The sequence below is a fragment of the Podarcis liolepis genome (genome assembly GCF_965112155.1).
Source record: "Podarcis liolepis genome assembly, chromosome: 17".
Classification (NCBI taxonomy): Eukaryota; Metazoa; Chordata; class Lepidosauria; order Squamata; family Lacertidae; genus Podarcis; species Podarcis liolepis.
Window position 1 is genome coordinate 777905 of NC_139571.1, and position 13762 is coordinate 791666.

The 13762-nt window shown below is 47.5% G+C and overlaps 1 protein-coding gene across 1 annotated transcript; it reads left to right on the forward strand.

Annotated features, from left to right (window-relative positions):
- Nucleotides 1-3731: 3731 nt before the first annotated feature.
- On the forward strand, nucleotides 3732-13670 carry LOC310696720 (uncharacterized protein). The gene is given in 10 exon segments (XM_083482612.1): nucleotides 3732-3779; nucleotides 3902-3928; nucleotides 3931-4171; nucleotides 5333-5586; nucleotides 5769-5832; nucleotides 10690-10817; nucleotides 11219-11337; nucleotides 11974-12109; nucleotides 13191-13287; nucleotides 13447-13670. Coding segments are annotated over 10 exon segments (1146 nt in total). The 5' UTR covers nucleotides 3732-3746; the 3' UTR covers nucleotides 13494-13670.
- Nucleotides 13671-13762: the final 92 nt, after the last annotated feature.

Consider the following 13762-nt stretch of genomic DNA (forward strand, 5'->3'; position numbering starts at 1 on the left):
CTTTGCTCCTTGGGGAGAAGAGGTGCAGATGGCAGGGGCCAGGGTCTGTATTGGGGAGGAGGGCACTTTCCCCCTTTGTTCATGCCCGGCAACCCAAATTAGAAGGCCAAGTCGCTCCAATATCATTGACCTTGTTGTGTCACAGCCTCCTGGGAATGCAAGCTGCTCAGCAGCTCTCTGGATTGGGCTGCACAGTGGGAAAGCAGGATATGGATCTCCTAATTTGGGAGTGCTGTGCAGTGTGCGCCCAACACCAGTGCTTCAACTCTGTGGGAGAGGAGCACTGGCAGAGGAAGGGGGGTGCGGTCCGCCCTGGGTGTCATCCCTGAGGGGGGCTGCCCCCGCGGGCACAGCATGTATGCCGCTCTGGGTGCTGGAGCTCTGCCTTTGGACAGGAGGCAAGGCTACGGCCCAATGGACAAGTCTGAAAAGGCAGGCGGGTAATTCTGAGATCTGAATCTTATTCTCTCTCTCCTGCTCTGCACAGTTCATTTTTACGTATGTTAAAGATGCAATGGCACAGGGAATGGGATGGCAAGAGGAGGCCCAAAGATATCCTGGATTCTGTTTTTATGGTGAGAGTGTAACCTGTCCCCCAAAGGAATGGAGCAGCAGGAGGAGGTGGCTTGGAAAGAATAGTCCTTGCAATTCTTTGTGCGACTCCTGCCTCTGCCTTATATCGAACAGTTGGGAGCCGAATGGTGGCATTTAAGCTAAGGCCTCTCCTGCTGCTTTTTGAATATATGACACTGCCACCTTTCTTTCGTTTGGCAACTCTAGCCAGCTTGTAAGGAGTAACGAGGCATGCTTCGCACCCCATTTGCCTCGATGCCGGGTCTGCTGGGAGCATGTGGAAGCACTTTAATCATAAAGATAATAATATCTAAGTTGGTGGCACCTCTCCAGGCGAGATGGTACATGTTAACATTACAGAATGAAGAAATCCCTCCTTTTGTGATGATCTTTGTATTTGCCGGGGGGCGGGTGATGAGAGAAGAGGCATAACTTAATGCAGGCCCGTGATTTTGGACCCATAAAGCAGATACTGTGAAATAGCTGTATTGTGACTTCCCAGTTGTTTGACAACCCCTTTGTTTTTTGCAGTCCCAGACAGGCAGCTAAAGCAGGTTTACCAAGGGGGATGGGACTGCATTTGGATTGGAAATCACAAGCCGGGTAAACCAGACTTAATAGGACATAATTGTTGGCAATAGCTTCCCCTGATATGAGGTTAAATGTCCTTTTCAATTTATTTTTCAATCTGATTCCCTGCTTCCTGCTCGAGCTCTGCTCTTTCTCTGGAGACTGGCTTTGATTTTGTGAATTACTTACCACAGTGTGAATTTGCAGCTGGTACCAGAGTCAGATTCATAGCTGTCAACTTACAGATTTGAAAATAAGGGACCAGCAGCCTCGAAAATAAGGGATCAGCAGCCAAAATTAGGGATTTTAGACAACCAACTGAAATATGAACTTAAAAGGGACCAGATAATTTTGGAGAGCAGTGCCGGTTTTTAGCCCTTCGTTTCCAGAGGTTGCTTCTAAAGACACCAGCTGATGAAACACTGCAATTAAATAACTACAAGCAGCAACCACTTTTCGTGCAAAACGAAGTCCAAGCTACAAAGATGCTGCTGCAGTTCTGTATCTTTTCTCTCGTGCTCCATCTGCAGCTCTCAGTTCCATCAGGCGGGGCGGGAGGAAGGGGGTGTCGGGAATCAAGCCTTTATCAGGAGAAACTGGCAACTCTCCCAGGCACCCGGCTTGGTCTCCTGTTGACCTCCCTGTCTGCTTTCCCAGCAAGATCCAGGCAGAGGTCACGATAGGCGATCCTTCTCAGCGTGAGAAGAATACCCCCCCTCTTTCCTGCCCCCCCTGGCAGGGGAAAGAGATAGACAGAAACGTATTTACATGCCTTTATTTCTGTCTTTGCAGTGTTCCAAAAAACATGACTGCTCTCTTCAAACTCCAGCAGTCGAGAGAGACAAACACTTCCTGTCCAGCTCATATTACACTCTGAGCTAATTCCGGTGCCCTCTGCACTGTGAATTGACTGTCCCTCTGTTTCCCACGGAACAGTCCCAACATTCCATCATGTGATGTTTTCAAGCTACCAGCAGCTCGCAGCTGCATTGCTTCAATATCGTAACGGGGGGGGGGGGGGATAGCGCCAAAAGTAAACCCGCAGCTCAGACCATCTATGCTAGTCTACCACTACAAATCTATGGGAGAAGCACTTGCGGTCCTTCCTCCACTTTCCCCCTCTATGGTTAGCCCTTGGAACACCTGCCTGCACCTCCGCCTCCTCCTCTCTCTGAACTGCTTTCTCTATGGTTGCCCTCGCTCTCCTCTCAAGGCTCCTCAGCAATTCATAGGCTTCGCCAGGCTGCCCATCTTATCCGGGTCCTTCGGCAGCACAGCCACAGTACGGCCTAGCGGGAGCAGGAGCTGTGGCGACGGGCAGAGGAGAGGCCCCAGGCAGAGACGCTCAATTTGGCGGTCGCGAGGAGGATGGCGGCGGAAGGGCCCGAGGCTCCCATCAGTCCTGGCGGGGAGGGGATCCCAGGGGCTGAGGCTGGTGAGAGGAGGCCGGAGGGGGGCAGGCTGGGCAGCCAAGCAACACAGTTGGAGCCTCCCTCCTCCCTGGCCGGCAGGGAGGGAGAGGAGCTGCTTCCTTTGAAACCCAGGAAATTTAATGGACAGTAGCGGGACACTGTGCTGGGATAAGGGAGTTTCCCGCCAAATAAGGGACGGTTGACAGCTATGTTCAGACGGTAGAGAACAAGGTCATTGTGCCGCAGTGAGCCAGCAGCTAAAATTCTTCAGAGAAAGAAATCCTATTTATTATTGTTCTCCATATGGATTTTCCAAGGACTGGTTCTTACTTTTCCAGTAGGTAGTTTGCTCCAAAGCAGGGCCTTGTCTGCATCACTATGAAAACCCGGTTGCTCTGCACATAATAAACCGAAGTCTTTGTGAACCACTCACTCCATAAAAGCATTTCTTCCTAACCCTGACATCTCTGTTCCAACGCTGCTCCACAATGCCCCTCCCATCACCTCTCCAACCCAACTTTTGTGGGAAGCGCCAATGAGCGCACCTTCATTTCTAAGAGTTTGGTTATTTTTCTACTGGCCATTGTGATAAAAAATCTTAGAAGCCAGACACTTTAAAAAAATTGAAGAAAAAATGTGAAAATATTTGAAAGTGTAATAAAAGTTTGTTTCCCTAAATTCAGCCTGACTCAGCCTGATTCTTTGATTTGGTAGGTCTGTTCATGGGAATTTGCTGTCTGGGGCCTCCATCCCTTGGGGCAGGAAACCTCAGAATAGCAGGAGCTGAAGCCAAGGGCAGGGAAGGGCAGCTTCCGGGATGCCAAGGCTTCCTGGGGAGCGCCTTGCTTCTGGGCTGCCCCTTGGCATCTGGTTCCCACTGTGGGAAACAGTGTTGGTCTGGAGAAGGAGGCCTTTGATCCACGGAGGCTTGGAGGATCAAGTGGTCATTTAGTTCACCGCCTTTTTCACCCATCTTGCAGGAGAACCCACTGGGATAGCCTCCTGACTGTGGACTTATTTATTCTATTTTTAAAACACAATGCTAGTTCTCCTCGACATTTTATTTTACAGGTTATTATAGTGTTGCACAAAGTCCTTTTTCTTTTTTGGGTTAAATGTGCTGCCTGTCCATTGTTCTGGACTCTGGAGGAATCTGTCAAGCCCTGGCTAGGGTGAAGAAAACTTGGGAGTATGCTTGTGAATTCTGCACAGCAACAGGAAAAGGTGCCAAACTGACATTCTGGGGCAGGGAAGATTCCGTAGCACAAGCGTGTCGCCCATCTCTTCCTCCATCTCTTGATTTTTCCACTTTTTTTATCCCGCTTCTATACCGCCCTTCCTCCTAGGGACACGGGGAGCTTCACAACGAGGCGATCCCTCCCTCCCTCCCTCCCCTCCAGACCCGTTTATTCCGGGAAGCCCGCCGCTGCCCGGGCCGAAGGCGAAGCGAGAGCCGCCCGGCGCCGGCGAAGGCCTGCGGCCCCTGCGGAGGAGAGAGCGCGGCCTGGCCTGGCCTGGCCCGGGGCGGGGCGGCGCTTGGGGAGCCATGGCGGCCGCCGGCTGGTCGGCGCGGGTCACGGCGCTGCTGCGGAGGATGAACTCTTTCCACGGAGCAGGTAGGGCCGCGACCAGAGGGGCGGCCCGGGGGCATCTCGTCCAGCCCCTGCCACGCGGGGCTCGAAGCCACAGCCGACAGAGCTCTCCCCGTCGCAGGGGGGTGGGCGGCCTTCTCGGCAGAGCTTGGCCGGCCCTCGATTGGGGATGCTGGAGCTGAGATTCCGGCCTTGCCGGGTCGGACTGGATGACCCTCAGGGTCCCTTCCCACCCTGTGATTCTCTGGCCTCTAATTCCAGGTCACTCTCTCCCCGCTCTCAGGCTCCACAGCAAGCTCGCTGCTTTTCCAATTGCCCACAGCCCTTTGCAGTAAGGAAGGGGGTCGAAAATTAAGACAGCGGCCAGCTGAGAAGAGCCATAAAAAAGGAACTGTACAAAAAGGAATTCTTGTGCCAGTAATATTTTTTTTTGGGGGGGGCACCAAATTTTGTCCTCACATTTTGGTGGGGGCACCATATGACCAATATCTGCTCCTGGCCAGGTCTAGTTCATCGGGACTCCACTTGACAAACCCTAAAATAGGCACTCCTTAGTTTTAAAATATAACAACAATAGGATGAAAATTGCCTGCCCCAAAAAGCAATAGAGAACAAGAAAAATAATGTTATATGTCAGCAGTGTTGTTTGGGGAGCAGGGCAAGCACTTTGAATATTGCCATAGTCTTATCACCCTGACAGAAATAAACTCTTGCAGTCTACAATTGCTATGTTATACATGCTTTTCTATGAAATTCAGGCAGCAATCTTACTTGCGTGTAGGTGCTTCTGAAATCAATGAAGCCGCCTTTTGAATAAACGTGTAAGAAAGCAATTCCAAGCTGAGAAGCCTTTGCCCGTGTCCAAAATGCCTTTCCCTATCAAAATGTTGTTGTTGTTTAGTCGTTTAGTCGTGTCCGACTCTTCGTGACCCCCTGGACCAGAGCACGCCAGGCACTCCTGTCTTTCACTGCCTCCTGCAGTTTGGTCAAACTCATGCTGGTAGCTTCCCTATCAAAATAAACTTTTTAAAAAGAGTCCATGTTATTGCTTACGCTGATCAGAGATGCTGCAAAGCAGCAGAGGCATAAAAATTAAAATATTTTTATAGACTTAAATATGGCCCTGCTCATAGGAACTAGGACTTGGCAAAATGATTTCAAATTGACAGCTTCATCCCCTTGCAGGTTCTTCGAAGGCTTTGTGCCTGCCATTTATGGTTGCTGGACAGCAGGTGGGCCACGTGCTGCCCTCTGTAGCCAAATATCTCTGTCAGTATCCAGCTGTTTTCTTGGTGTCTCGGGGTGATGGTGTGCCTGCTTGCGTGGAACTTAACAAGAAGCTGGCATCCTCTGAGCAAAGAACAGATGCTGTGGAAGGAGTACTCAGGGAAATGAGAGCACAGCAAGACTTCCCTTGCCTGAAGGAGTGGAGAGAAGAGGTGAGATTACCAGGCACCCAAGGAAGGCGAAGGGCCATGTGGCACCCATGGGTGTCTTTGAATACTGTAAGGGTCAAGTGAGAGGGACCCAGGGCTTCCATTCAGGATACTAGCTCTGGGAGGAAGGAGTGGTTGGGCCAATGAAACAGTTGTCCATGAACCAAAACTTGCTTTTGTTGCAGCTCTACAGTGTGATGCCCTATTTTTGTGACACGCCTCTCTTCAGCATGGAGCGCTCTGCAACTCGTGAGTCTGAAAAACCTTTGACTTCCTTGCTTTGTATTCCATTGATATGAGACACAATTCATGCAGAAGTAATTAAGAGAGACCTCCTAGAAGCATTTGTCCAATCCCATCCATGGTAACAGTTAGGAGCACAGCTAAGAGCTCAAGTGCAGATTTGTCCATATATCTCCTTTTTTACCCTGCTGGAGAAATCTAGCTTCTGTGCTCTATAAAGGACTATGTGCAGTGAATGAAACATGAATGCAAGTCCATTGATTTTAGTGGGTCTACTCTGGGTATGATTTAAGAATAATAATTATTATTTATACCCCACCCATGTGGCTGGGTGGTTGGATGTCACCCCAATAATAATGTTTGTCCTTGAAAATGAGACAGCATTCAATGTGAAGTGGGAGGCTTCTGTTCCAATCCTGACTTGGTCAACTGTGCACTAGTTGGTCTCAGACATTGTCACAGACTCAGTTCCCCATCTATAAAAAGGGATAATACTTTACAACCCAAGACAGATTCTTAAGGTACTAAAGCCTGATTGCTTCATTCCTTTTCAGAACTGCCTGCTTTTTATCTCCAGCCAGGACTGCGTTGTCTGCTTACTGCTTGCAAACTGTTCTGCGTTCATCTTGCTTTGTTCTTCCTAGTCATCTGGGCTTAGGGGTTGAGCACCTCGAAACACATATCACAGGGAGGCTTTCCCTTGAAATTTGTTGTTCCCAGTTCCCTCTATTTTTACAGAATGAGAGTGCACTGGTTACTCTCTTCAGTTCTTTTTCTGCCCCATCCACCCTCTGAAACTCCACAGGTTTCCTTATGGGGAAAGGCTTGAAATTCACACATCATTTCAATAAAATGATAACTCCAGAATTCATAGAATCATAGAATCATAGAGTTGGAAGAGACCACAAGGGCCATCGAGTCCAACCCCCTGCCAAGCAGGAAACACCATCAGAGCACTCCTGACATATGGTTGTCAAGCCTCTGCTTAAAGACCTCCAAAGTAGGAGACTCCACCACACTCCTTGGCAGCAAATTCCACTGTCAAACAGCTCTTACTGTCAGGAAGTTCTTCCTAATGTTTAGGTGGAATCTTCTTTCTTGTCGTTTGGATCCATTGCTCCGTGTACGCTTGTCTGGAGCAGCAGAAAACAACCTTTCTCCCTCCTCTATGTGACATCCTTTTATATATTTGAACATGGCTATCATATCACCCCTTAACCTCCTCTTCTCCAGGCTAAACATGCCCAGCTCCCTTAGCCGTTCCTCATAAGGCATTGTTTCCAGGCCTTTGACCATTTTGGTTGCCCTCCTCTGGACACGTTCCAGTTTGTCAGTGTCCTTCTTGAATTGTGGTGCCCAGAACTGGACACAGTACTCCAGGTGAGGTCTGACCAGAGCAGAATACAGTGGCACTATTACTTCCCTTGATCTAGATGCTATGCTCCTATTGATGCAGCCCAGAATTGCATTGGCTTTTTTAGCTGCCGCGTCACACTGTTGGCTCATGTCAAGTTTGTGGTCAACCAAGACTCCTAGATCCTTTTCACATGTACTGCTCTCAAGCCAGGTGTCACCCATCTTGTATTTGTGCCTCTCATTTTTTTTGCCCAAGTACAATACTTTACATTTCTCCCTGTTAAAATTCATCTTGTTTGCTTTTGCCCAGTTCTCTAATCTGTCAAGGTCATTTTGAAGTGTGATCCTGTCCTCTGGGGTGTTAGCCACCCCTCCCAGTTTGGTGTCATCTGCAAATTTGATCAGGATGCCCTTGAGTCCATCATCCAAGTCGTTGATAAAGATGTTGAATAAGACCGGGCCCAAGACAGAACCCTGTGGCACCCCACTAGTCACTCTTCTCCAGGATGAAGAGGAACCATTGATGAGCACCCTTTGGGTTCGGTCAGTCAGCCAGTTACAAATCCACTGAGTGGTAGCATAGTCAAGACCGCATTTTACCAGCTTCTTTACAAGAATATCATGGGGCACCTTGTCAAATGCCTTGCTGAAATCAAGGTAGGCTACATCCACTGCGTTCCCTTCATCTACCAGGCTTGTAATTCTGTCAAAAAACGAGATCAGGTTAGTCTGACATGACTTATTTTTCAGAAATCCATGCTGACTATTGGTGATCACAGCATTCCTTTCTAGGTGCTCACAGACTGTTTGCTTAATGATCTGCTCCAGAATCTTCCCTGGTATTGATGTCCGACTGACTGGGCGGTAATTATTTGGGTCCTCTCTTTTCCCCTTTTTGAAAATAGGGACAACATTTGCCCTCCTCCAGTCTGCTGGGACTTCGCCTGTTCTCCAGGAATTCTCAAAGATGACTGCCAGTGGTTCTGAGATCACAGATGCAGTTCATCTGGCCCTGGAGACTTGAATACATCTAAACTAGCCAAGTATTCTTGTACTATCTCCTTAGTTATTCTGGGCTGTGTTTCCTTTGCTGGATCATTTGCTCCAAATTCTTCAGGTCGGGCATTGTTTTCTTTATCGGAGAAGACTGAGGCAAAGAAGGCATTGAGGAGTTCAGCCCTTTCTGTGTCCCCTGTTTGCATTTCACCATCTTCTCCTCTGAGTGACCCCACTGTTTCTTTGTTCTTCCTTTTGCTACGAACATACCCATAAAACCCTTTTTTGTTGCTTTTAACCTCTCTAGCAAGCCTGAGTTCATTCTGTGCTTTAGCTTTTCTGACTTTGTGTCTACACGTGCTGGCTATTTGTTTGAATTCCTCTTTGGTGGTTTCCCCCCTTTTCCATTTTTTGTACACATCCTTTTTTAATCTTAACTCAGTTAAAAGTTCTTTAGATAGCCACCCTGGCTTCTTTAGGCACCTTCCATGTTTCCGTCTCATTGGTATTGCCTGATGTTGTGCTTTTACTATCTCCCTCTTAACAAACTCCCAGCCATCATGAACTCCCTTTCCTTTTAGTATTACTGTCCATGGGATCTCACCCAGCACTTCCCTAAGTTTTATGAAGTCGGCTTTCTTAAAGTCAAGAAATTGAGTCCTAGTATGCTTGGCTGCTCCTTTCCGCTGTATAGTAAACTTCAGAAGAGCATGATCACTCGCGCCTAATGATCCCTCCACTTCTACCCCACTAACCAGGTCATCAACATTGGTTAGGACCAGATCTAAAATGGCTGTTCCTCTTGTTGCTTCTCCCACTTTCTGGACAATGAAGTTGTCTGCAAGGCCAGTGAGGAATCTGTTTGACCTTATGCTCTTGGCTGAGTTTGACCTCCAACAAATATCCGGGTAATTGAAGTCCCCCATTACTACTATCTCCCTTCCTTTTGCATGCTTGGCCATCTGTTCCAGGAAGGCATCATCTATGTCCTCCGTTTGGCTTGGGGATCTATAGTAAACTCCCACAATGAGGTCTCTGTTATTCTTCTCTCCCTTAATTTTGACCCAAATGCTCTCACTTTGGCTTTGAGGTTCTAAATCTTGGATCTCTTCACAGGTATACACATCCCTGACATATAACGCCACTCCTCCTCCTTTCTTGTCTGGTCTGTTTCTCTGAAATAGATTGTATCCCCCCATTAATACATTCCAATCGTGGGACTTATCCCACCAGGTTTCAGTGATGCCTATTATGTCATATTTAGTTTGCTGTACCAAGAGCTCAAGCTCATCTTGTTTATTTCCCATGCTTTGCGCATTAGTGTACAGACATTGAAGTCCATTAATCATTCCCCCGTGTCTCTTATTTAAGGATTTTTTCCTCCCACCACTAGGTCTGCGTGCTGTTTGCTCCATTTGGTCTATGACATTTGGATGATCATCTTCATCAATTGATAGACTCCTACCTTCAGGAGCACTGTCTCCCTCCCCCACATTAGTCAGTTTAAAGCCCTCCTGATGAGGTTTCTGAGATTTTTGGCAAAAACATTTCTCCCAACCGTTGTGAGGTGCAGCCCATCGCTTGCGAGAAGTCCATCTTCAAGAAACTGCAGTCCGTGATCTAAGAATCCAAACCGTTCCTGTTTACACCATTTGCGAAGCCAGCTGTTCACTTCCACTATTTTTCCCTCTCTCCCTGGGCCACGTCGTTCAACTGGGAGGACAGATGAGATGACAATTTGTGCATTTAGTTGCTTCAATTTCCTGCCGAGAGCCTCGTAGTCTCTTTTGATCTTCTGGAGGCTATTGCTTGCAGTGTCATTGGTTCCCACATGAACCAAGAGGAAGGGGTATTTGTCAGTGGGTTTTATGAATTGCAGCACTTCAGGAGATCTGTGGGGCTTTTGTGGGCAGTTGAGGTTTAGTTTTGATCCAGTGCTTTTTCTGTGTAGCTTCATTTAGCAGCTGTTCCAGGCCTGTGAAACCTTGTCAGGCATCTTAATATAAGCTGGGAATTTTGGAAATGAGATGTTGATAGTGACTTCCTCTATAGAATGACTACAAGAGAAGCTAAAGAATATTGCACAGCAAAAGTGCAAAGTAAGTGCATATTCAATCTTCTCACCATGCATTTCCTTTTCACTTGCAACTCTGGCTGTGTTCCTGGTGCCCCTCCAATACGGCTTTCCTGTCATTCTACGGAAGAAACTCCTATTCTCTAAGCAGTGTTAATTATCTCAGCCTACATCAGACTTCCTCAACCTTGGCCCTCCAGGTATTTTTGGCCTACAACTTCCATGATCCCTAGCTAGCAGGACCAGTGGTCAGGGATGATGGGAATTGTAGTCTCAAATATTTGGAGGGCCGAGGTTGAGGAAGCCTGGCCTACATAATATGCCAAGTGTTTGGGTGGTGGTAGGGGGAAGGTCGGCCCACTCCTGTACTCTTTTTGGGGTTGCATCTGGAAATGATTAACCTGGACAAGTTACTTTTGTTTCTCTTTTGCACCCAGCATTGTTGGGAGTGAAGCGCTATGGCACCCACCTGAACGGCTACACTTGGCGCAATGGGCAGATGTTCATGTGGTTGGCCAGGAGGGCACTGAGCAAACTGACTTATCCTGGCTTGCTGGACAACATGGTAAGAGATGAGATGGAAAAGGCAATAGGTCTGCGTCTTTGATGTGAGAGTTGGGAGCAGCTCTCAATAATCAAGTGTTCTTCTATGGGGCTGGTAAGACAACAGCCACAGGGAACAGTGAGCTAAAAGGCTGAATACACAAAACATGCACCTGTCTGGTAAGTGAATGAGTATTTCAGCATGAGCCATTTCACCAGGCGGCTTGGTGCCCAACATTAAAGGTGAACTCCTTCTCCCCACTCTGCAAATTGAGGCACAAGATAACAGACAATTGGGGATCATCATCCACTAAGTGGGTAGTAAGCTTACCAGGTACTAGGGCCAATTCGGGGGGAGCAGAGCTGCTTTGTGCCCATTTACCACAGTAGCTCAATATTAATCCCTCATTTCACTCGCCTTAGGCTGCTGGGGGCATTGCATCAGGGTTGGGTGTCAGAGAGACGCTGGTGAAGGAAAGCCAGGAAGAAGCTTGCATCCCCGCTTCTCTCACTGCACTTGCCAAAGCTGCCGGAACTATCAGGTAATTTTAAAAAGCTACCTCAAGTTCAGGAAAATGCAGTTGTGTAGGTAAGGGGAAAATTAATATTTAAAAGCCAGGGCCTGTATAAAAAAAGGCTGTTTGTATTCTGTGCCTCTGCAAATTTGTTGTATGAGCACAGACACTTCAAGCTTGTATTTGAGAATTCCAGCTAGATTGTAGAAAGCCACCTTTTCATTGGTGCACAAGGAGTATGTGGCAAGGCCTCTGGTGCCAGGGCTTAAGACTGTGATCCTTGAGCAGCACTTCCTGTTCTGTCCCACCAGCTGCCTTGCCCATTCATGATTTGCCTCCTTTTGCTTCTTACAAACTAATCCTAACTGAGCTTAATCATGAAAATATCTACCATAGCTTAGGTATATTTCTAATGTGCCTCAAGTATAGAAAGTAGATTGCCTTCATTTCTCTCTCTCTCTACCAGCTTTTCCAAACATCAGTAGGAATCGATGAATCAGAGAGTCAAACACCAGAATCACTGTAGCTATTCTGGAAAAGGCAGATTCTCAGTAATTCAGATCAAAGTTTACCTCCCTCCCCAACCAAATAAGAACCTATTGCAACTTGTCTCCACAGTCATAAATACTGCTGAACTCTTTCCCCTGCCTTCTCCCACCCCAGCTACACCTATGAGGGTGCACAGGGAGGCATCTATGCTGAATGTCAGTTTGTATTTGACCTGAAGTTGCCTGAAGGTTTTGTGCCCCAGGTGGGAGACGGAGAGGTGCAGCAGTTCTACCTCTGGCCACTTGAGAAGGTTGGTATGTGTAACTGGACTTAGGGCAAAAAATGCAAATCAGAAGTTGATACCGCAGAGAATTACACTGCAAATTACAACAATGGGTTAAGGCCTCCCACTAACATGACTTCCTCAAAGTTACTCGCTTTCATAAAACCATCTGGCAAAAGCTCTAATTGTTGGTTAGGGTTATAAATTCCTGTGCCTGTATAAGAAATAGTCCAGAGAGGGATGGTTGGTAATTTGATAAAAGAATTTTTGAGGTAGTGTAGAAGCAGTGTGGTAATTATGTATAAACTGCAATAATTCCATAGGCTGCTGGTTGACTTCTGAATTTGGGTCTCGTCCTCCTCCTAAATTCACAAAGCCTAGAATTTTGTTTGACTGGAAACAATTATCCACCAGTGGACTTTGTGCTTCCTAACCAAGTTCACATTCTTAATAAGACACAGCTACCCTGTATAGGTGGGTTAAACCACAGAGCCTAGGACTTGCCGATCAGAAGGTTGGCAGTTCGACTCCCTGTGACGGGGTGAGCTCCCGTTGCTCGGTCCCTGCTACTGCCAACGTAGCAGTTCGAAAGCACTTCAAAGTGCAGGTAGATAAATAGGTACCGCTCCGGTGGGAAGGTAAATGGCGTTTCCGTGCGCTGCTCTGGTTCGCCAGAAGTGGCTTAGTCATGCTGGCCACATGACCCGGAAGCTGTACGCCGGCTCCCTCGGCCAATAAAGCGAGATGAGCGCTGCAACCCCAGTCGGCCATGACTGGACCTAATGGTCAGGGGTCCCTTTACCTTACCTTACCTTACCATGGCAATTAGCATGCCACCTCCTAGTGAGAGATGTGAACTGTAAATACAGTGGTACCTCGGGTTAAGTACTTAATTCGTTCCGGAGGTCCATTCTTAACCTGAAACTGTTCTTAACCTGAAGTACCACTTTACCTAATGGGGCCTCCCGCTGCTGCCGCGCCCCCGAAGCATGATTTCTGTTAACATTCTGAAGCAAAGTTCTTAACCCGAGGTACTATTTCTGGGTTAGCGGAGTCTGTAACCTGAAGCATATGTATCCTGAGGTACCACTGTATTCCTCTTCTGCAGGTGAAAGAGGCCATTGGATCTCCAGATTTCAAGCCCAACTGTGCAATGGTGGCTCTGGATTTCCTTATCAGACATGGCTACATCCAACCTGATGGAGGTAGGCTGCAGGAGAAAGGTGGCTTGTCTGGTAAGAGGGAATTTATGTATGAGGGGCGAGAAGGATACAAGAGCAAGATATAGCAGGGGCTCGCTCTGTATGCATCACTGCACCATGGCTAGAAACAGACTCTTTTAATAGATTTCACTTTTCTTTCAGAACCTCATTATGTAGAGCTTGTGGAAGGGCTACACCGAACACTCTAGAAGGAAAAGGCTGTCCTTGTGGTTGATACAGAGGTCTTCTCTGTTGGTTGGTTTTTGCTGGACCAGTAATCATGGCATGGACTTCAGTTGGATTCAACAATGGCTGCCCCAGCAGAGTAATGTGCAGAGCTTGTAGCTCAACATGTTACTATGGTATAGTAAATTAATGTATTTCTACACCATTGTTATATATAGATGTTCCCATAAGTGCTTCATAACTGAACAAGGGCCAGGAGTGCCCCACTTCTTCCACAGGCCTCAGCTATGTT